This window comes from Nestor notabilis, unplaced genomic scaffold, assembly GCF_000696875.1.
Source record: "Nestor notabilis isolate BGI_N333 unplaced genomic scaffold, ASM69687v1 scaffold7687, whole genome shotgun sequence".
In the NCBI taxonomy this organism is placed as follows: Eukaryota; Metazoa; Chordata; class Aves; order Psittaciformes; family Psittacidae; genus Nestor; species Nestor notabilis.
The window spans coordinates 47,311-70,679 of NW_009936040.1; the positions used below are offsets into that span (position 1 = coordinate 47,311).

The 23,369-nt window shown below is 38.6% G+C and overlaps 1 protein-coding gene across 1 annotated transcript in view; it reads right to left on the reverse strand.

Annotated features, from left to right (window-relative positions):
* Positions 1-23,369, reverse strand: part of CDH2 (cadherin 2, type 1, N-cadherin (neuronal)) — a 39,396-nt gene that overhangs the window by 11,035 nt on the left and 4,992 nt on the right. Inside the window, exons 5-13 of the mRNA XM_010018133.1 lie at positions 22,485-22,629; positions 21,249-21,421; positions 16,677-16,814; positions 16,129-16,314; positions 13,977-14,233; positions 12,445-12,587; positions 10,989-11,222; positions 10,304-10,537; positions 8,510-8,649 (exon numbers count right to left, since the gene is read on the reverse strand). Coding sequence (XP_010016435.1) covers positions 8,510-8,649; positions 10,304-10,537; positions 10,989-11,222; positions 12,445-12,587; positions 13,977-14,233; positions 16,129-16,314; positions 16,677-16,814; positions 21,249-21,421; positions 22,485-22,629 — 1,650 coding nt within the window. The remainder of the gene's footprint in view (positions 1-8,509; positions 8,650-10,303; positions 10,538-10,988; positions 11,223-12,444; positions 12,588-13,976; positions 14,234-16,128; positions 16,315-16,676; positions 16,815-21,248; positions 21,422-22,484; positions 22,630-23,369) is intronic.

Here is a 23,369-nt window from a genome sequence, read left to right on the forward strand (position 1 = left end):
TTTGGATTTAAGCAAATCCAATTAGAGCATTTTGAGTTTTTCTCCTCAAACTTCTGGACAAGTTTAGTTTGTTGATGGAAGGAAGACCCTATTACCAGTTTTTCTCTATTAGAAGGTAACTAAAACATAACTACTTTTTTCCCGTTTTGCATCTAGCAAAACTCAGACTTTTAGAAACCAGAAATTTTCACTAGTCTGATTGTCCAAATCTACAGTCAAAAGGGAAACAGACACCTGCCATTCTTTGACAGAGATCTAAGCAAAGCAAGCTCAACAATCCCTTGGTCCTTCTCCTTGTTTATGAAGTGATCTAATGTCACAGTGAGATAAATAAAGCTACCTTTTAGGTAACTGGTGGTTAAAGACATAACAATCTTAATGCTTTATCAATATTACTCTTGATCTAACCACCAGCGCTTTTATCTCCTTGGCTAGCACCTCTGGCATCACTATTTACTCTTGCTGAAAAAAATTCTGATATGCACTGTAGAAGAAAAAACTCTGGGTTTGATTTGCTTTTGTTTTAAGAAAGAAAATAAAATCATGATGTACTAAAAGGACATTTATCAGAAGTTGCATCTTAAGAAATTAAACAACCTCAAAAAACACAGAAAACCCCACCAACCCCCTCCCTACCAAACTGATTACAAATATTGACCTTATTAGCTGTTCACCTAGTTCTAGACAGCTTTAAGCAGACTTACACAATTACTAGCTCCCACCTCACATTCCTGAAATGTGAGATCCCAGTGAGAAAGTGCTAAATGTCAAAACCACCTATCCAAGCCAAACCAAATTAACCATCTTACCAGATGTGTAGGCAGAAGAGTCCAAAACCCCAAAAAGCACTTCCTTAAGAACATCTACACAGTAGTTCGAAGAACAGTCTAAGTATCTCAACTTGAATAGAAGAAATGTCCAACATAGAAGGAAAGGCCATTTTATATTTCCCAGTAATCACTGACTTACAGAGAAACAAGATAATGCAGCCTTTAAAATCTCTTTAAACAACTTCCTCTTGTGCAATGAAGCTACTAATTTAACAGTATCCGAGTAATAATCCCTCATACGGCAGTCATCAGGTATGGCAGTTGAAAAGATTTTTTTAGAAAGCACCTTGCTTTCTGACAGACAGTTACTGAATTCTATAATCTTGGGGGGTGTGGGGGGGAATATAGAAGTAAATGAGGGAATAGGCCAAGAAACACAGTTTCTCCAAAGCTTCTAGGTTTATAAAGTGAACTCCCCGCCCCCGCCAAACAGCTGTTCTGTTTGTGTTTGTATTTTAGAAGACCTACTCAAGTACTTGGCTAAAACTTAAAGTAAAAATTCTTACAGTAACTGGACCTACTTTATATGAATGCACACTGAAGCATTAAAAAGAAGAACTGCAAACAACAGAACGAAACCACAACTTACTAAAACGATGAACTGCTGTATGTAGACAGGACTGACTTTTTTTCAAGAGTGGAAAACTCTGAAAATATTGGAATATATTACATCTGAATTGAGCTTTCCGCTCACTACTAAGAAGTTTTCTCTTACATTAACAATGATACATCCTAGTACGTGCATCCTGGCACATTTATTAATAATTTATGAATCTGGATTCTCAGTTATCTCAGAGCTCTCAGTTTATTTCCTAGCCATTCATAAGACTGTTATACAATTTCAGGGATGACTTTGTTTATTTACCTTGTACTGAACTAAATCTTTGGCTATGCATGAATACAGGCCTGGAGATATGACTAATGTACCAAAAATGCTACACCTGTTTCTCATTTTCAAAGGATGCAGCCTTTGCAAAGAAATATGAAAGCTCAGATCTATCTGCATGCAAGGAATAATCAATTCAATTGTCACCAGATCACTTAATTTGATGGCGAGAGCTGTATGCATAATCAGCTGAACAAAATCAGCTGCAGTGGTGTAAGCGCATGAAAAGCAACATTGGCATTTGAGTCACCCCTTTTGCAGTATAGTGCCTTAGTGTAAACCCCATTTTGTACTTGGCTTAAGAGAATAAAGCAAACTATGACTTGAAGTACCTACGGATAAAACACATGTTTGCCTCTGTGTTCCAAAGACAATCACTGTCTATTCCAACAGAGGAATGGGATGGGGAAGCAAGGGAACAAATATTTTTACAAAGCTGAATGTCTCCACCTGCCAAGATTTTTTAAAAACAAAGAAAAAGGAAATGAAAATCAATCCTGCTGTATCTTACCATCCTACCCCCAAACCCACCAAACATCACCCTGAAAAACTACGAGAAACTTGCACACAAAATATTGCCCAAGTTCTGCAAAACACTACAATTCGCCCTAAATCTTACATCTGCTGAAATAATGGAACTCTCCCCACCACCAAAAAAAACCAAAACAGAGAGGACTGACCAGACATAGGCTACAAGTGGGAAGCTAGTCAGAATGCCTGTGCTAACAGTTGTCCTTTATTTGCCAGTCACATTCTGATTACTTTCTGCCATATTGCTTTTCCCATTTTTTTTTCCCATCTATAATTCCCATCTATTTTTTCCCATCTATAATTGATGCATCTGGAGTATTCATTTTTAAGGTAACCAAGAAGCTAACTTAGCTTTTTTTAATAATAAAAAAGGTGAAAGATAAACTCCAGCTGCAGATAAAACACAATAACAGGCGTAGATTCTAGACAGGATGAAATAAAAGACAAAACGATTTTGTAATGGAATTATGGAAATGTTACTTTTTGTATGATGAGATAAAGATTCACCAAGGAATGACAGTAATTCCTCCACAGGAGCACTGCATGAGACGCTCATTCAAAAAATGAAGTTAATGTCTTAGTAAGCAAACAAAACCCCCAAAATAACTACCTTCTAATTACAATATTGTATATTCCTAGGGATATCTTAGCAACAGTTATTTCATTCATTAAAATTCCTAAACATAAAACATATTCCAATCTTAATGCAATGCAAAATAAAGGTTAAAATGTGATTTGAATAACACTCAGGGTGGTGAAAATAAAATATAATCAAATTGATTTGATTATAACCATTGTTATGTTTACAACAGAGGTTATGACAAGATCCAGCACAGATGACCACTGTTATCTTAAGATGCAGGTATACAGGAAGTTATGACAATAAGGAACCCCCCCTCCCTTCCCACCACCCCCCAAATGACACACAAATGCTACCCTTTCTATAAAGGAGGAATTTAGATCCTGCACACATGAAAATAACGTATTACGTTTTTAATGCTATTATCACCTTTTAAATAAATGTTACTATTTTTGTATATAAACATATAGTAAAACATGACAAAACCCAAGCTATTGACTGATGTCTGAATAGACTCATACGAAAAGGTGATGTAGAAAGGAACACGCAGAATCCTTATGGAAGAAAACTACCATGAATAATAGCACAATCATTGTGTTGGAAACTCTTGTGCTGAAGAGATCTGAGGGCTAGATTAAAATACAGGTTGAAAACACCTAATCTGCAATACTTTCAAAGCATACCACCCACTTGCTCAGAGAACTTGCTTCAACAGGACCACCTGCGTGAGCAAGTACTACTAGAATTCAGGAAACACTATAAAAAAGGGCTCAAAGGAGATATAAGAGGATCATCTTGTGCAATGACATGTATACAGAGGCAGTAACATAGAAAAAGATGTATCACAGTTATCACACTGACATATGCTGCACGTATCCCAGTCAAGCATCCACTGCCTCAATGTAAATCACACGAACGGCCTGAGACATGCAATAAAAACAAGTTACTGATGCTCATGGGTTGTGATCTGCCATGTGTGTGAACTATGCTGCAGACATGTGCTAAGTGCTTTAACACTCAGCCAACATGAGGTTTTGGAATTTAGAACTGACAACAGTATTAGAAGTTGAGAGCACATCGTGTTGGGAGAGAATATTCATCATTTCTACCTCACACTTCTCATTCGTGAAAAAACCTACAAGCTCTAAATCATGGTCAAGTAATAATCAAGAAAGTCACTACCAGCTTCGTAATATGAACCTAAACTAGGCACGTCTATTTCAGAATATAGCAAACTGTTGTGTCCCCCACCCCAATTGATGGGTTAAAAATTCAAATACCAATTTGAAAAAAAAAAAACCCAGAAAACCTAAACAAACAAAAACCCAACCAAAAAACTGAACAAAAAAACCTCCGAAGTAAACAAAAAACCTCTCAACACTTCCCCCCCCTCCCCAAACCAGTAACCAAACTGGTCCACCACTAACTTCTGTGGAACAATGCTGACCGAAAGCCTCTCATGTCCCAACAATATTTGGAATACCTCTGCTTCCTCTCCTTCCTCCATTGTCCCCAGCTTCTGCTACTACGTTGATCTTTCCCAGTATCAGGAAAAAATATTTCTGCCTGGAACAACAGGACTGCTGTACAGTTTTTCAGCCCACATTTCCAAGAAACAAAAGTTAAGGTGATAAAAGACCAGAACATTTTCAGTGTTGAGAACGCTGTTCACTGGGGAGCAGGCTGACTTCAGTTATGACCTATGGCTCAAGAGTTTTTCTGGCTTAGGGAATTAAAAGCATTTTTCTCAACTGCTGTGGAGATCACACAACCTCATGTACATCATGTCAGGCTAGAGGAAGACTATGAATCATTCAGAACCTCAATTTTCTTTACAAGCATTCAATCTGTCAGAGTGAACAAAGCAGGCCAAGATGGCCTCAACTGGGATTAATAGAAGACCTTCACAATGGAAGAAACTGCTCTTTAATGACAAACTTCACAGCATAACTCCTTCCAAATGTTACGACAGGAGAGAAAAAAACCCCAATCAAACAACAAACCAACAAACAAAACCAAGCAGAAATTCCACCTTGTTGTTGACAGTTGCTAGGACTCGGAGAAACTAGCTGGAATTTGGAACTCATAAAATGTGCTGCGGGAGACATTATTCTGATAGCACATACAAAGACTTTGAAAGGAACATGCTGAGGGTACTTTAGGAGTTTCTGGGTCTGCCACGACAGCTAAGAAACCAAACTGCATCATTTTCAAATAAACAAATGAACCCTTTAAATAAATTACCCTAAGAGCAAACCCACTAGTCTAAAAGTAGTTTGGTTCAGGATGCAGAGTCCCAAGTTCAATCACTTATCTTCAAACCCTACCAGCCATATCTTCAGGTCACCTAAACATATCGGATAAACAAGAAAAATGAGGCCACAGAGGGCAAATCTTCAAATATTCATACAGAAAAGCAGGTGATTTAAAAAAGGCCTAATTTGCTTGCTATAAATTATTTTTAAAAGGTACAGATGATGAAAATATCTGAGGATTTTAAAATACTGTTTTCACTGAGATTCACATGAAGCTTTAAGCATTCCCTTCTGCTTTGCTGCATGAGATGCACCTTGGGTTGAATGGTCCTGTGTTTCTGAGTCACCTTGTGCACTGCCTTCTACTGAAGCTACTTGTTCAATCAATCCTGATGGTTTTGGGAAGAATGCACCATAAAAAGTTAACACTGATGTAGTGCATTTTCCTGTCGTTTGCTGATGACTTGTGGATGCAAGGTTGACATGAAATAATTTTTCTTCATTTTAATAGAACAGTGGCAGTTTTACCATACGAGGCCTCATTCTGAAAGATTTTTGATGGCAGTCTCATGCATTTTTAGGACACTAACTTTGACACTTTAATGCTTACTTTAACTTTGACAAAAATGCAAAGGTCTTTATGGCCAGTGCCTTTTGCCCACAATGTTCTGCACATAGCTTTGCTTGTGTAGTATTTTGCTAAGCCATGGTCTGCAAAAATGAGATTACTACTTCGTAGGAAACTTGCTGGGACATTTCAGAAGCTTAGCATTTCAAGTTCTTAAATCTCACATAAACTGTGTGCAAAACTGAATAAAACTCAACCAAACATAATCCTTCCTCTTTCCCCTGGGCACAGGAGGTGAAGGGGGGCAAGGAGGAAATTGAGAACAAATGAACCTGGAACTATTATCATCTAGCCAAGCACAAACAGAAAATAGATTTTACGTAATATCAAACTAAAATTAAGTATAATAATCCCCCTAAAAAACAAGACAGAACTTATTTCCATCATCCATTCTAAACAGAAAATTAACTGCCTACGTGAAAAGTTGTGTGTTCTCTATTCAGCCATTCTGGACAGGAACAAATTCCTAACTTCAGAGCTGTGGGAGGACCTCCTCCCTTTTTGTCTACATAGTGGTCTAAAAGTCTTGCAACAGAAGTGTAGTTATAAAAGCTTCCTATGCTTCATACCATCTTTTACTTTCTCTTCCTGCATTGCTTGTTATGTTTGAAGTACATAAAGCCCTTTTAGACCCTCAGACACGATGGTCTACTGCAGGATCAGGAAAGGGACCAATGTACCTGTACTACATGGCTAGCAGCCAAGAAAATTAATTGGTAACAGTGGCTTTAAAATTTGTCTTAAGAAAGCAAGCAGGGGTTTTGTGGCTAAAAATCATCCAGTTTTCTGTAAAACCCTTAAACCTCTCTGTGTCTAGGTGCTTCCTCTGCTCACAGTGACAGGAAATGATCCTCATTTCACATTTCTTACCACTTAACTGGTACTCCACCCACTGTCAGTTTTTCCTTTCATGGTGTGTACTATGCTCATTCACTGCAGTGAACTGCTGCATTTACGGATGGTTTACATCCTGCTAATCTCTACAGCATTCACACAATGTTGCCTCCTACCATACTACCCTGACTATACCTCTCACAAAGACAGCCTCTGTCTATACCTCAGTGTAAGATGAGGAGCACAGTACAAGATGGACAAGAAGAGAGACTTCAGTACCATTTCTATACTATTCAGTATTTTACTCTCATTGTACACTGTTACAGAAATGCTTCCAAGTTCTCAATCTGCAGCACAACCTGTCCCAACACTACTCTAGCATCTCCTATGACTTCCCAATGAACAGTATATACTCCAAGAACCTTATTGAGTGGTTCATTATTATCTGAGGGTTGTGTGGACAGCAATTAAAAATCAAAACCACATGAAAATTGCTAAACAGATCCTTCAGAAGACTGTGGATGAACAAAAGCCGGGGAGAGTCTTCCAATACCTAAAGGGGGCCTACAAGACATCTGGAGAGGGACTTTTTACAATGGCAGGCAGTGATAGGACACCGGGAGTTGTGGATGCCACACACCTGGCAGTGGTCAAAGGCCAGTTTGGACAGGGCTTTGAGCAACCTGGTCTATGGAAGGTGTCCCTGCACATGTCAGGGTTGGAACTAGATGATCGCTAAGATTCCTTCCAACCCAAACCATTCTATGATATGTGAATTGGAAAATTTGGTCTGACAAGACTGAAATTTCTTCATGTTCTTTAAGCCTGTAACTCTTCTGTGCCGTAACAGATGCACAAACAGGATGTAATTCTTGTACTCAAACTGTCTGTGTATAAACAACTGGAATATATAGATAGACTCAAAGGGTTGTCTTCAATTTATTTAATAACATAAGCAATTTTCCAAAACTGCATAAACTGAAGTTTCCTTTGCAAATTGCTTAAAAAGAAAAGCCAGGAAATAGGAGCAGTACTTGGGGAAATGCAGGAAGCATGGAAATTACTAAGGGGAACACAAATTTCAGACAAACAAACAAACGAGCAGAAGGAAGCTACAAATGCCTGTACCAGCGAAGGGAGACGCTTTTTAGATAACTCAAGTGCCAGATGACTGTGACTGGGGATATATGGAAGAATTACGCTTAGATTTTGAAGGCTTTTTACTGGAACATTTCTTAGCCTATATTATATGCACTGTTCCCTTCATAATTATTATACTTACTTTTACCACTAACAATGTGCATAAATCTACTGTTTGTCATGTTCATAAAGCACTTTAAAAAACCTGCTCTGAAGCAAGGAAATAGCACTGCTTGGAAATTCACTAACTTGGAGAGATATATGGAAAAAGAAGCTATTCTTAGCATATACACATCACTCTGAGTCCTCTGACATATCAGCAGCGGTTCGACCAGAGGTGACGCGAGAGTAAATGCATATGGCACCTGCCTGGAAAGGTATTTGAGTAAACACAGATGTGCCCTGACAGCTACTTGAAACATAAATACTTTCCAAGCTGAAGTCCCAGCAGTGGCAATCTCTCAATAGCCAACATTACTGTATATCTAGAAAGGCATTCACCGCTCACAAAAAAAGGGTGATATTTGGAATAGACTTTATTAGGCACTCTGCACTGGTGATTCTGTACAACAGGATTCCACACAAGGAGCGAAGAAGGTTTATAGACTGCGGTAAGACTGGATGTTAATTTTCATTTAAATACAACAGCCTTAGCTGAAGTATGGTCAGAATGCTGTGACTTTAAATGGACGAAATACTGATTTTACATCTATTCCAAAAGGCAAGAAATTGGTATTTCTGGAACTGAAAAAAAAAACCCAACCCCAAAATAAAGTGGAGAGTTAAGTGCAAATCTATGCGTAAAAACCATTGATCATTCCTCACCTGATCTTCTTCACCACCACCTTCTTCATCGTATTTCAGAATGTTGTCCCTCACATCATCTTCTGGATCAATCAAGAGCTGCTTTGCCTGACGCTCTTTATCCCGGCGTTTCATCCATACCACGAACATTAAAACTAAAACTACATTGCAAAAAGGAAGACACAAACCCACATTTTCATTCTGAAGTACAACCACAGAAAATGGTACAAATTTGGTCTTTGGTCTTTTGTGTGGTTTGGGCTTTTTTAATAAAAGTTTCATAGAAGGCATCTTATGCAAGAAATATTTAAATCCAGGCTATTATAGGCAATTGGATTTGGAAATCAAACACATTCAAGGTTGTAAATCACATATCCATTCCATATCTGCAGAATAAACTTGTCGTAAAACAAGTAAGAAAAACCAAGCTTCATAAAACACTGAATTAAGAAAGGAATCTCACCAGTAGTGGCAGGAATGGTAACAGATTATATTATTCATATTTATCTCTGCTATGTCCCAAGAATATATAGAAATCATATAATTTAAGTAATTCTGATGTTTGAACATCACCAAGGTTAGTCTATATTGGCGTAAAGCTCAGCAGAGAACAGACTGTACTGTTGTCTAAGTTTAGATTTATGTTTAGAAGCAAGAAGAATTAAGGCTGAGGAAAACACAGCAGCATTTAGAGCTATACATTTTTAATCTTTAACCTCAAGAATTTCAAGTTATACCGTTTGTTTATAAACTAAAGCTGTTAAAGAAAACTGTACAAGAAACAAAACAGAATAAATGTAAAATGATTTCTAATACAATAAGCATGTTTCCAGTTATAAACATCTTCATGGAAAGAAATTACAATGCATCTACAATGTCAATATATGACGAATGTCTTGAAGGATTTGATAGTTTCAATAAAGCTCTGTTAATTCAATACTTAACATTTTGGAAGTATCTTATATCAAGAAAATAATTGTACTGTGCCTGTGTACAGCCATGACCTTAGCCAGGCTCAAATACTTCTTTTATTTTAAGTTTTCAAATTACTCCTTTCTATCATTTTGTGTGTTCTGGACTGGTGCACAGTATACTTTGAACAGGTTAAACCTTTCCTTGTGTTCCATCACAACTGGAAATCAGTTAACTGCAACGTGTAGGAGGGCTAGCATCTAATTTATTACACTGGACAGAGACTTAGTCATGATGTTTTACTCATTTCCCTTATTGAATGGACTTGACGCAAAAATAAAATACTAGCACAACTCTATGTAGTACTTAAACAAACACTTCTCTCTTCCTGCATGGCTGCATGCTTGTCAGGCCTTATGTGAAGGGCTCTGATTTATTACTTTCCAAAATCATCAAACAGCCTACTTACATGAATCTGAAGCACAACAGTAGTAACACCAGAGCACTCCTTAAAGGCACTATTACCCACTGTGGGTGGCATCGAATCACACAGTACCAGCAGCACAAAAGAGACTAGATGCCTTAGGACTAATCACATCTTCAACCTGGTCACTCACTGACGTAACAGAACAAGCACCCATGGGCACAAGATGGAAAATCTCTTTCACAAACCCTCTGTGAGGCTTGACTGCCAGGCAAGTGCTACTTATGATCTTACAGATTCCTAATCCTTTACCAGCAGGAGGGCTTTCATAGTTGTCTACGACACTGAACGAAGCAGCAATGATCTTTGGACTTGAGTCATTAATCACTCCCCTGGTTTTACCATGGCATAGGGGACTAAAACATAATACTTGCAAAACAAGATGAAAAGTGTTAGAATTAAGAGATCTATATACTCACTGAGCAAGATGATGATACAAAGCAGAATTGCAATGATGGCACCAGTGCCCAGCCCTGCACCAACAATCCGGTCAACATCAGTGCAGTCTCCGTTTATGTCACACTGGCAAACTTTCACTTTCAGCACAGAAGTGCTAGAAGCATGTGGATTTCCAGAATCTGTAATCACTATGGGCACATCATAGATACCAGCCTCCAGGAATCTGATCCTTAAAGAGAGCTGGGCGTGATCGCCTGTGTGTGAAAATGAGGCGCTTGTTAAAAAGTGACATACTGCTCATGTGGGTTTAAAACAGTATTGGCAAAAATGGCTCATCTTTTGAGCTCTGCACTAATTTATTGTTCAACCCACTACATGACACCCAGCAGGATAACAGACTTCTTTATTACTGTGAACATTTTTTCTTTCTTAAAGCTTCTTGTTATTTGGGGAACTTACACTAAGGCGCTTTCCTATCTGTATTAACTGAATTTATGTACATTGCAAAATAACACAGAAGTAAAATACGGAAAAGCATATTCAAGGACATACAAGCATATTCAAGCATATCCAACCTGTTCAAGGCCAGGCTGGATGGGGCTTTAAGCAAGCTGTTCTGGTGGAAGGTGTCCCTTCCAACCCAAACCATTCTATGATATGCAGTGGTTTCTTTAAAGTTATTAAGACTTTAATAATGTTAATTACCACTAATTCGAACAATGGTCCAATTCCTCTTAATGCTAGCAGGTGTGTCAGGCAGCTCAAAGGCAAACGGGCCTGCATTTGGATCTATGTCAGGGTCTACAGCAGTGATGTTAATAGCGTTAGGCTGTACAGTTTCACAAGTTGTGGCTTCTTTTGGATTCACTTGGGGGGCATTATCATTGATATCCAGCAGGTATATCTGAAGTGTGCCAGTTCCACTCATCGGGGGAATTCCTTAAAGAAAAGAAAATGGTTTCTAATTGCAAAGTTACTTAAGCAAAGCTATACCAACACCTTCTGGTTGCCATGTACATCGCTTCACCTCAGTTTTGGGATTCTGTCTTTACCAAACCAATCTAACTCTGTCACTGCTCCTGCTTACAAACAATTCTTATGTAGTCTGTTCTTAGATAAGAAATGCCCTACTCAGCCAAATTCAGCAAATAACTGCAGATCCACAGATCAGGGCCTCAAACCCTTTACTGACCAGCCAGCCAGTTCATCTCCAGAGATGGTACATATCAAATGCTTCAAAGTAAAAGATGAAATAAAAACTGGGATAATTTATCCTCTGGAAAATTTATTCTGTAACTCTGAAGACTCACGACCACCGTTTACCACAAGTGTGCTATTTAAATTCTTTCTAATATTGACTTCCAGCACACTACTTCTAGACATTCTTGCTATCCACATTGAATATGTGATGCTTCCATAAACCTTGCTGAAGTCACACATTTCTGTGAACATGTGGCACTGAATTTCTTAGTATAATTAGCAATGGTTCTTATTCCATTCCCCACCACTCCCATAATCTTCAGTTCCATTTATTTTTTTTTCTCCAGAACAGAACCAAAAAGATAGAAATAGTTGATCTAGATTTGCTATACAAAACCAGTTTGTAAAATTCTACCATTTGTCTTCTCTTCTCCCGAAGATAAATAGCCCCAGTGTTTCAGTATTCCTCTCTAATGCCGGAATGCCTAACTGCACCTGTCCATCTTTCTGGTATCAGCTATGAACAGTACAGCATGCCAGCTGAAATCAAAGGACTCATTTTTGAGCAGAGATTGTTAATTGTCCTTAATGAACTGACAATGAAAAGACACTTTTCCCTCTGCACTGCTGTAGCCTGTATGTGGAAAAATACAACAGCTCTCCCCAACACGTTACTCCCCATAAAGGCAACTCATGCTGTGAACCTCCTGTGCAGGTTTTTTTTTTCCAGTTTTCAATAAACTCAACTATTATAATTAAGCCAGCGCCCTTCTCCAAGCTCACAGAATTACTTTTCAGCACACTTCCCGAGCAGCTGGGAAATTCACAAAGTCTGATACTAATGCAGACTTCCAACTGGATGTATTCTAAGCATATCTTATTTTCTGCCCTAGTAAAACTGAATGCCATTCAACCACACAGAAGAAAGCTTTTTGAAAAAACATACCATGATGATACATACCATTATCAGAAGCAAGGAACGTTGCATTATACATATTGTTTTGCACATATATTGACTCTCTGTCCAGAACAGCTGTAGTAGTTATTTGTCCATTAACAGGGTCAATTTTCAGCCAGTTTGCAGGATCTGAAAGTTTTGAGTACCTGTGTATTTGACCACAAGTTGGGTTATTTCTCTGCCAACATAAACACTGGCAAAGACAACATCAGTATTTTAATTTGTATTCTGAACACTTTTTTTTTATTTGAAGACAGTATTTCACTATTTTCCATTTATTAACCCTTCTCACTAAAATTCTTGAAAGTAAGTATTAAAAACAGTCCTACATTCAGATTCTCGAAATGCCTTGCCATGTAAGTTATCATGTAACTGGAAGAAATCATATGATTACCATAAACTATGTAACACTCAGAATACTCATTAAGGATCCCTCTTGCTTGTTCTATACCTACAAAACTGTTCACACTAACTTTTATCAGAGTGCTGAGAGCAGGAGAGTGGTACTGGATAAAGAGTGTTGGAGTAGCACTAACTTGCATTACTCTAGTGCTTCCAATGTTAATTTTTAGAGGCCCTGTTTTACTGCATACTTCTCATCTTAAAGAAGGGTGTTTTTCAAAACTGTCCTTCCATCTGACAAATTTGTTCTTCGACATTAATCAAATTCAAGTTACCTTAGGTCATTAAAAATGCATATACCTAAGTCCTCATGCTATTGTGTCTATGGTGGTTACGTGCAGAAATGAGTAAAATACCAGCAACAGCTAACCAAAATTAAAAGAAAATAGAATTTTAACTATCTCGATTTCGGAAAGAAAGACAGAAAGTAAGTTCTGGGATTTCTTCTACACGAGCTAAAAAAGCTGCTGGATAAGCTCAGAACCTGAGTCCTGGCACAGGGCTAGTCATTGTGCCTTAGCTTTGCAGACAATGACCATGTTTTAAACAAGGTGCGAGAATGCATGCTTTAAAATTTCCGTGGTTTATTCTCTTTTATCATTTAGCATAGGTTTACTCATTAGGCAAATTATGATCAAATTATGATCATAGCTATCAGCTCAAGAGTACACAGATAGACAAAATCAGCACTTTTCATCCCTGGAGAATAAATGAGAAAACCCTTTAGATTTTGTCAACAATACAATGTGGTTTTGCTGCTGTGTCAAAGTTATTGGTTAATTTAAACTGTACATGATCTCAGTTCACATGAGTATGTGTCTGCTCTGACTTAATCTGTCAGGATGCCACATATACTTTAACACAGATGCATAAGTTTATTCTACCTTGATGAAGTGGGACTTTGCATTAGGATATAAAACAGCTTACAGATCTATGAATGTGGGTCAGGTCACCTTCTCTACAGCAAAAAATCCTTTTAGAGAGAGCTGCACAAAAGCCACAGGAACTATTGGTATAGCTATGTACTGTGGTAAATGTAGTCATTTCATATGCAGTCTCTTTGCTCCCCACCCATTCTATAACACAGCTATTACATTCCAATTGTTAAATAACTGCAAAGTGTTTGCATAGACCTTAGAGAGGTTTGCTGCATGTAACGATCTGGGTCCTGAGCAGTGAAAGTTGTCAACATGCTACCAGCAAGCAGTCCTTCTTCTTGACGTACAAGCTTAGGGTTTGGAACAAAATATGGGCTCTCATTCACATCAATGACCGTAATGGACACAGTTGCTGTTGACTGAGGAGGATGTTGAATCCCCTTAGCCAAAGGCACTTGATTTTCCGCAGCTACAGTAAGTACAAACATCCTGTTGGTCTCGAAGTCAATAGGCTGTGAAAAGCAAAAAGCAGGAAGCATTAACATTTACTAAAAACAGCAATGGACACACGGTAACATTTTTACTTTAAAGCACACTTTTAAGCATTACTTGTACTGCTTTCATCAAAAATGAGCACAAAGCCTAAAGAAAACACTCTAAATATAAAGCCTGAACATGAGACTGGGTTAGGGTTTGCTTTGCAGCAGCACCAGTTTTGAAGTCAGAACAGCTAGAAACCTTCTTATTCTTGAATGTAACTTACTCTGGTACTGCCATTATATGTAACTGAGGTAGCAAGTAGTTTCATCAGAAATTGATTTTAAAACTCTGAGCTTTGTGCCAGGCACTTACGTGAATGGATGTGCCTCCTGAGAAGCTTTCCTGGGGAAAGAAATCTGCCTCTGTAGGTTACGAGGATGAACAACCTTCAAACAAAATCATGACCATACCTAGCCCCATAGATGGGAGATTCCCATGCCCTTAATGTTTCACTAGAAAGAGTCTTTGTAATCCCAGTTAATTCTACTTCTGGTAATGCTACAGCTCACATTTTCACAGTCCAGACAACCTCCAGTTTGGGGACTTTCTCACTGAGTCAGGAGTCAAATTTAAGAGGAGGAGTAAAACCAGTTTGATGCTAGAGTTCCTCTGTTGTGCTGCATAGGGGTGAGGCATTCTCCAAGACCTGATCTGCCTTAGTACTATGCACTGTACTACTCGCACTAACTCAAGAATTGAAGGAACCCTGTACTGTTACAGGGACAGCTGGCACATGACAGTCTGAATTCAGTGACAAGAAATGATCCAATCTTCAGGTTGACAGATCAACTCATTGCACTGCCAATAAAAACTGTAGGCAGGCTTCCAACTCTTCCCATGCCAGGTACCTAAAGGAGTGCTACAAAGCACAAACACTCATGCAATTCTTGCTGGAAGGCTTCAATATAACAATTGGTACCTCTGAGGAAGTGCCGTTACAAAACAAGAGAGTTCTTAAAAACAAACAAACGAAACAACAACACCCACCCCCCAAACAAAAAAAAACCCCACCTTTTGTGAATTACCACTACAGCTGTTTAAAAACTTGTATCTTTTTGTCACCTAGATACTAACAAGATTAAAAAAGAAAAAAGGGGGGGCAGAAAAAGAATTAAGGGGAAAAAAAGGTGAATGTTTTAATTTCCAAATGGGAACGTTGGCATCTTACAGAGGATCAGCCAAAACTGGAACAGGCCAACTCAGACATGAGACACTTATCAGAGGGCCATGAGGAAAGATGCCTAATTTCTGGCAGGTTTAATTATAGAACCACATTGTTATTATCACTTGAAATAAGTCATTCCTCAACGCAGAGCTGTGTTGGCTAGAGAATGAAGATAGACAGGTTATTCCATAAAAGGTATTTAAATGAGGCTTTAAAAATAGGCAGTCTTTAAAAGCCTCTTGTAGAAGTAGCCTCCCACCTATCACTTCTTCCTGAGTGTGCCTTGACTGCCTGTATCTGTTCCTTAATGGGAACGTGTTGACATAAAACCCGCAGACAACAAGCATGATTACTAATGGGGGCCAGGAGGTAGGAAGCTGTTCTTTTACTTTAGCAACAGTACTAAGCAAATGCCTTTTCACAGACTAATTCCTATCTTTTAGCAAATATAGCTTCAAAATCTGTCACTTTCAACAACCTAGCCTGATTTTTAAAACTGATCAGTTGGAGTACTACTAATAGTGTAAGCAAAGAAAAAATGCTCCAAGAGACAGATAGCTAACTTCCACAAGGCAGACACTGCCCATCCATTTTACTTTCCAGATTCATGCTGGCCTCAGGAGCCCACATTTTCCCCACCCCCCAGTGTTCTCCCACTTATTCCATCTCTGTCTAATTCCCTGAAGCACAAGCATCTCTCACCTTCACAACAGTCACCAGCCCATCGTTGCTGTTGGGATCAGTCAGGATGGTAAATCGACCTGTCGGGTCTCCTCCGGTCATCCGGTACATCGCATTCCACGCAGGCGTGTGAGGCTGATCTTTATCCGTTACTGTCAGATTTGCCACGATCACATCCACCCTGTTTTCTGGTACTTCCCCATAGAACTGCAAAAAACACGAGAAAACATTTTACCTTGGCTACAGAAGCACATAAGAGCCACGCCATACTGAACATTCATCAGTGTTAGGGAGCACATCTCTCTTCACTGGAGGTCTGACAATTTATCTAATGAAGTTTACCTGAGGCCACCCAGAAAAAGGATGGTTTGATTCCCTTGTCAGCTTTTGCCTTTTGGCCTAAACAGAATACTGTATCTAAGGGATATAATACTCTGCATGTATCTCAATTCTGCCTGCCAGTACATATTTAATAAGTAATAAATATTTACCCTCTGTGAATATAATGAGAAAAGTGGGGAATGGTTAGAAATATGCACATCCTTCAGTTACTCCTACCCTCTACTTACAGTCATGGCGGTGAACTCTGGAGGATTGTCATTGACATCTGTCACAGTGATGACAGCAGTTGCTGTGTTTGAAAGACCGTATGTTGGGTTTCCTTCCATGTCCGTAGCTTGAATTATTAATGTATACTGTTGCACTTTCTAAAACACAAAATGACATCAACGTAAGATTTAGACAAAACCAGTATTACCACAGGACAGCAAGTGTTCCCAGAATTGCACTGTGCTAAGCAATGGAGCCTATCACACTGCTTATTCTAGTTACCATCACCTGAAATGACAGGAGTAAAGTTTGTGCCACAGGAATACGGCACCAGGTTGCATCTAGCTATATATATGGAACTACTGCTTGATTTTCTTCAAATGTCACTGAGACAAGGACAGACTGCCTGCTTCCTGCTCTCAAAAATCAAAACCACATTATACAGTTAATGCTGTTATCACAGATTTAACATCACTTTTCAAACGGGGAAAAAAAATCCCCCAACACAGAGTGCACTTGGTACTAAAACAGGGTAAGTCCTCAAAAGCATTTAAGCAAACTGAGCCAAGGTAGGTCTGTTGGCCAAACGGCCACAACTGCCAAGGTTTTGTTTCAGCCAAGCCTAAGCACAAACCCGCCGTTTGCAACTTCTTGTGATCGCTATGGAAACTGAAGATGTCGAGACTAACAGAGACAAGTAAGGGCACTGGGAGAAAGGGGAGGAGGGAACAACTGCACAGGCTATTTCCATAAATGTTAAGCACCCCAGCCAAAGATGGCCACCACTGCAGCCTCAGCCTCCTCCCCCTCCAACCGACACGTGTGCCATTACCCCGTCACAGCTGGAGCACGGCCAGAGCTCCCTCAAGCACAAGAAATGCCCAACGGAGACTGTCTAAAACAAAGTCAACCAGGTTCTATCAAAAAAAACCACCCAAACACTAGAAAGAGGGTTGTTGTGTAGAGTTGCTGAGAAGTTGATTTTAACTCCTTGATGGTGAAGCGCAAATAACGCGTGTGCTCTTCCATTTACCAGTTCAGCTTCCTAGCTCAGAGAGCTAGGTGTTGCCTTTCAGTTCTTTCCAAAAGAAAACACACAAACATAAGGAGCTGCTATTACTTTGAAATATCACTTTCATGAATGGTTTACTACCACTGGCAAAAGCCTGCTGGCAAAATAAAAATACTTAAAGAAAAGGGTATTTTTTTTTCCACTTAGTACCTTATTTTCTCCCACTACTTGAAGACTGCAGTACATGACAGATTACTTCTCATGGAAACAGTTTACAAAAAGGGACTGTGAATAGCAATACAAAAAATAACCAAGGATGATTCCGCTGGTTGTATCTAACTTTCTTTCAGATTTTGGCCAGACACTATGACAGACATTAGAAATGTAATGCTTATGCACACTTCCAAGCAGTAAATATGAGCCACTGAACAAAAAAATATTTTTAAAATAAATCATATGAATCTTTATCTTCCACTGAAGATAATTTATGCTCATGTCCTCTTTCACAAAGAAACCCTTACAAAACACCTCAAATGTGTATTACTATATATGCATCCCACAGTTCTTAAAAAAAAGCAAGACATATTATTTACACTGAAATGCAGTATACGAATTCTGGCTTGGAAAACACACTTGCAAAGTGAACTTCAAAATGCTTCAATAAACATCCTAAAGGTTTCCTTCATGACACTAACAGGAGAAGCAGTCACAAGGGAATCAAGGAAATACTTTTACCACTTTCATCCAGGAAAAAATACACTTTACTTATTGTGAAACAATAAAATCTAGAGCAGTATTGAAGCAAATCTTGCAGCCAGATGATTCTACGTTATTGAAACAGCAGGTGCTTCTCATTCATCTGGGTCTTAACACATCGATCTCAAGAAGCAAATTTCATTAAGGAAAGTCCCATTATTATTACTGGGAGACTCAACTTCCATACAGTCTTATTTAATTCCAACCCAAGATGCACATGAGAAATCTACCCCTAAAAAGTGCTCCAAAAGACAGCGTATATGTGGTTTTGCTTGTTCTTCCCCCTTCCCAGCACTCACATATAGAAGATCAACTGCTGGGAATGAAATTTCAGACATCAACAAACACAGAACTTTGCAAGCATGGGGAAACTGAGGGAGGTGGCTCTCTGCTTTTTACTGTGAGAAGCAGCCAGGAGTAAGCTGTGGAGCACGTGTCAGCAGCCTGCACAGAGACTTTGCAGCAACACATCTGAAAACGAAGTGGCAACTTCAAGAAAGAACGCAGACCTCATCAGGTCACATCTTTCCACTTCAACACAAGCCAGACAGAAGAGCACTTCACTGAATTAACCTCACGTGAGGCAGGAATGTCAGTGTGTAAATTCAAGCACCCTGCCTGACTTCTTTGGCACCTCCAGCAGTAAGGCAGATGTTTTAATGCTGAAGTGAATTCCACAGCAATAGCAGAAGCAGTAACAACAGCTGGATCTCATGAAACAACATCTTTCGGGATAGCAAGTGAAAGATTTCTTCTGCTTTAGCTGAGTCCCCTCACCTAAGCAACTCTCCTCCTGTGCCATGTTAGCACAGTTAATGCATTGTGCATGATAATCTAAAATACTAGCAGATGAGGAATGCTATCAGAAGAACCACTTTTTGAATGCCTCCAACGCTTATGCTCCCATAAATAATGTGTCACATAATTTAAGAATTTAAAATAATGTCTAGTATTTTATGAACCTAATTAGAGCTTTACAAAGAAGCGAAACTTCAAGAAAATGGCAGAATGGCAAAAGTGGGTAGTCCAGCTGAGGTTCGTGGACAACAAAGAACCTTGTGCAACAAGGCACTCCCCAGCCCACTGTCAGAAGTGGGCTCAATTCAGATCTGGTTCTCTAGAATCCTGGTCATTTTAATTTAATTGACTTACACTAAATGACTCAGGAAATGAAGGAAGCAAAGCAACTGCTTGGGAAGGAAACCATTTTATCTCATTTTAGTCTAATTTAATATTTGAATGATTGGACCTTAATCATTAATATTCAACATGTGCAAGAAATGTTTATAAATACTCATTTGGATATCAGTAGAGCAATCCATCAGGAAAACTGATAACAAATGACAATGCTTCTCCAGCTGTTAATGTGAAGGCCTAAACTACACAGACAGATGGTTTCTTCCAAGTTAAATCACTTCAGGACAGCTAGTCACCAAGTAATAAAACTCAGAGTTATCACTATGTCCTTCTGAATGTTCACCTGTCAAAGATGACCAAGGCCTTTTAAAAATCAGGGCAAAGCTGCCCATTATTCTTTTAATTTAATAGGGCACAATATTGTAAAGTTCAGGGCTTTCCTTTCCTCAAATCCATCCTCTTCAAAACCAACCTAAACAGAATGAATGTTAATAAAACTTTAAAAATTAATTGCAAAATCCGCCTGCTTAGCTTTTCAAATCTTCTGATTGCCCCTTTCAAACTGAAATTCATCAGAATATTAACAGCCAACCCAGAACATCAGACAGTATTTTTGTGTTCTATTTTAAACAAGTATAAGCAAACAGCTAAAAGCTGAACAGCAAATCCAGTTTAAAGAAACCTTCAGATTTAATAAGCTAAAACGAGGTTAGTAAAACAGAAGTTGAAAAATGATGTATTGAAAAAAGATTTGTTTGGATTTTATAGCTTGTTTATAAAACAACGCTTATCTCTTGTGAAGTTTTCAACTGGATCAAAAGCACAGTTAGTCCATGACAGACCTGGAGTTGGGAGGGAAATATTTGTATTCCCACCTCACAAATGCGTGAACCAGAGCAGAGGATCTGGCACCCTCCTTCTCTGATGGTGGGCAGGCATAGTGAAGAACTGTCTAGACAGAACAGGACTTGCCCAGCATGCAGCAAGGAATTACTGACAGTCAGATTTTTTTTAATTTATTTTTTCTTTTTAAAGTTTTTGAATGTGTGTCCAGGCCTTGAGACAGATCTCCATCTATGCAGTTCCCAATACAGACTGGTTTATTTCTTAGAACCATGCTTTTCAAATTTTAAGATCAGCAGTATTTTTCCTGATTGATTTTAATAAGCAGAATTCAGATGAGAATTACTGCAAATTTAGCAACACAGCATGCAGAAGATTTAAATATTTACCACCTCTCTGTGAAGAACAAGGAAAAAGACAGTGGGAGGACAAGCTTTCCTGAAGCTTCCAAAATACATAAAACTTATAGCCAATTCCATTTTACATCTGCTCTTTGCCCAAACAGCTCAGCAAGAGGAAAGGGCTAGAGCTGAGGAACACCTTCCATCTCAGCACCCAGGCCAAGCACCCAAGGTCCTTACCTGCATTGCTCTGCTTTAGTGTGTACCTGGTTCCTGTCCACAACCCCATGGAACCAAGAGTGACTATGCGTACAAAATGCATGGATCAAATTTTTATCCCTATCCTAATACCTCTTCTGTTGGATTTTATACTCTCGGGCTAGGACAGTGACCAGAGCCAACAGGGGAAAAAAAGAGAGAAAATTCAGACTGGGGAGGGGGAGAATTATTTGTACGTTACTATCAAAAAAAAGTATAACCCAGCCTATGGGATTACGACCTACCTCTCTGTCAAGCCCAGCTGCTACGGTGATAATGTCACCAGTCTCATTGTTGATTGTAAACATGCTTGGAGAGGGGCTGCTTGGGGCCTGTGACAAGATTCGGTATCTCAGCATCCCATTCTGTGCATTGGGATCATCAGCATCAATGGCAGTAACAGTCATCACATAGGTTCCTAGCAGCAGGATAAATAATTGATGTTATATATATTATATAAACAGTTTACTCAGATTACACAAGATCACTTACAAGCAGTGGTCAAAGCATGTATTTCTTTTGGTAGACTCTGCACATTCCTCCTCTTACTTAAAACAATCTTGGGTTAAACCCAAGACTCACCAAGAGAGTAATTAAAATACATAAGAGGAGATAAAAATACTTTGTGTTTATAGTAATATCAGATTTGCTTATGACTGAAGAAGCTCCATAAACAATGAAATCCTACAATTCTGCCACAAATAATATTTCTGTAACAAGAGAGCTTCTCATGTTTAGATGAAAACATTATTAATTGGGCCAAAGGAAATATACTTAATGTTCAGAATTGGTGCACATACTGATAGTGACTGAAAATCAATGTAAATACTCTTTCAAAGGTCTCTGAGACACATCTCAAATGCCAAGTCAACACCGCAAAGTGAGAAAACACGTCTTGTGCTTACCTTTCTAAAAAATTCATTTTGCACTACTGACAAATCAAGAAAGCGGTTTCAGCCGTAGTGCAAACTTTAGTCTGAGGTGATCAGGATTTTAATGAGATGTGAACAACATTTAGGGTTTTCTCAAGAATTGAGATGAAATCTGTTTGATTTCAAATCCCAATACTTCCAAAGCCTCTGAGATTCAAAACTAGAACTGGATCTGCTGATATTTCAGCAGTAGCTTGTACCTTGACCTGTCAACTAACTGAATGTCAATGGCTATCATGAACATAACCGTAATAACTGTGGCATTATAAGTAAGACTCTCGAAAACAGGAACCTCAAAGTCATATTCCTTCTCTTTATGTATGTAATACTTTCTTCTTTTGGAAATTAATCCTAGAATGCTAAAAAGTGAATTAAAAATAAGGTGAAATAATAAGATCATATCCGAGGTTTTGTTCATCATACTAAAGACATCTCTCAAAGTATCACAAGATCTGAAGGCACCCCCTTCATCACCTTCAAAACGATACTACATACGCCACCAACACCCGCTGCCCTGCCCCGGCCCCTTTAAAGCCCATGTATTATTACCTGGCTTTGAGCCTTCAGGGACTGTCCCATTCCAAACCTGGTGCAAGAATTCAGGTCTATTGTCGTTCATATCAATGACATTAATAACAATGTCAATAGGATTTTCCACCTGGTTTCCATTTACATCCACTGCATGTGCTCTCAGCTGAAATGTCATTGAAGTATTAGAATTTGCACAACATACAAGCACAAATAGACAAAATAATGGTGACAGGAAGTTTCAGGCCAGACATTTTTAGCTCCAAGTATTTTGTTATCTGCCACTGCCCCCCCATATTGACCTTTTAAGTTTTCAGATTGCTAATGAAACTGCTGTTCAGGCTTCTAAACTGTTCTAAGTTGCAGACTGACATTTTTGATTTGCTGAAAATTATTTTGAAGCCTGCAATTTTGATTAATACCAATGCCTACTGTCATATATAATTTTTAATAATGACTGTTAGAAAACAGACTCTAAAAATGCGCAGATTTATATTAAGCAGCTAGCAACTTATTAACAATCCATAGGGAATGAACACTGGCATCACTTTCAAAACTTTGTTACAGATACTGTGTGTACTGAATATATATGAATGCGCAGAAACTGCATATAGAATATATTTCTGTTACCTGGAGCACCAAGGTAGAGTTAGTGATAAATCACTGTCAATAAATACATGAAATTCCAGGTTAAAATTAAGCTAAAGTTTATGGACTGAGTTTCAAAGATACTGAGACACTTAAATTTAATGCCCTCATTGTCAAAAAAGGCTGAGTAACTATATTTGACAGTCAGGTTTACCTAAATCATCTTAAATTACAAAGCCAAGAAAATTCAAAAAAAAAAAAAAAAAAAAAAAAAAAAAAAAAAAAAAAAAAAAAAAAAAAGCACGACGGGGGGAACAA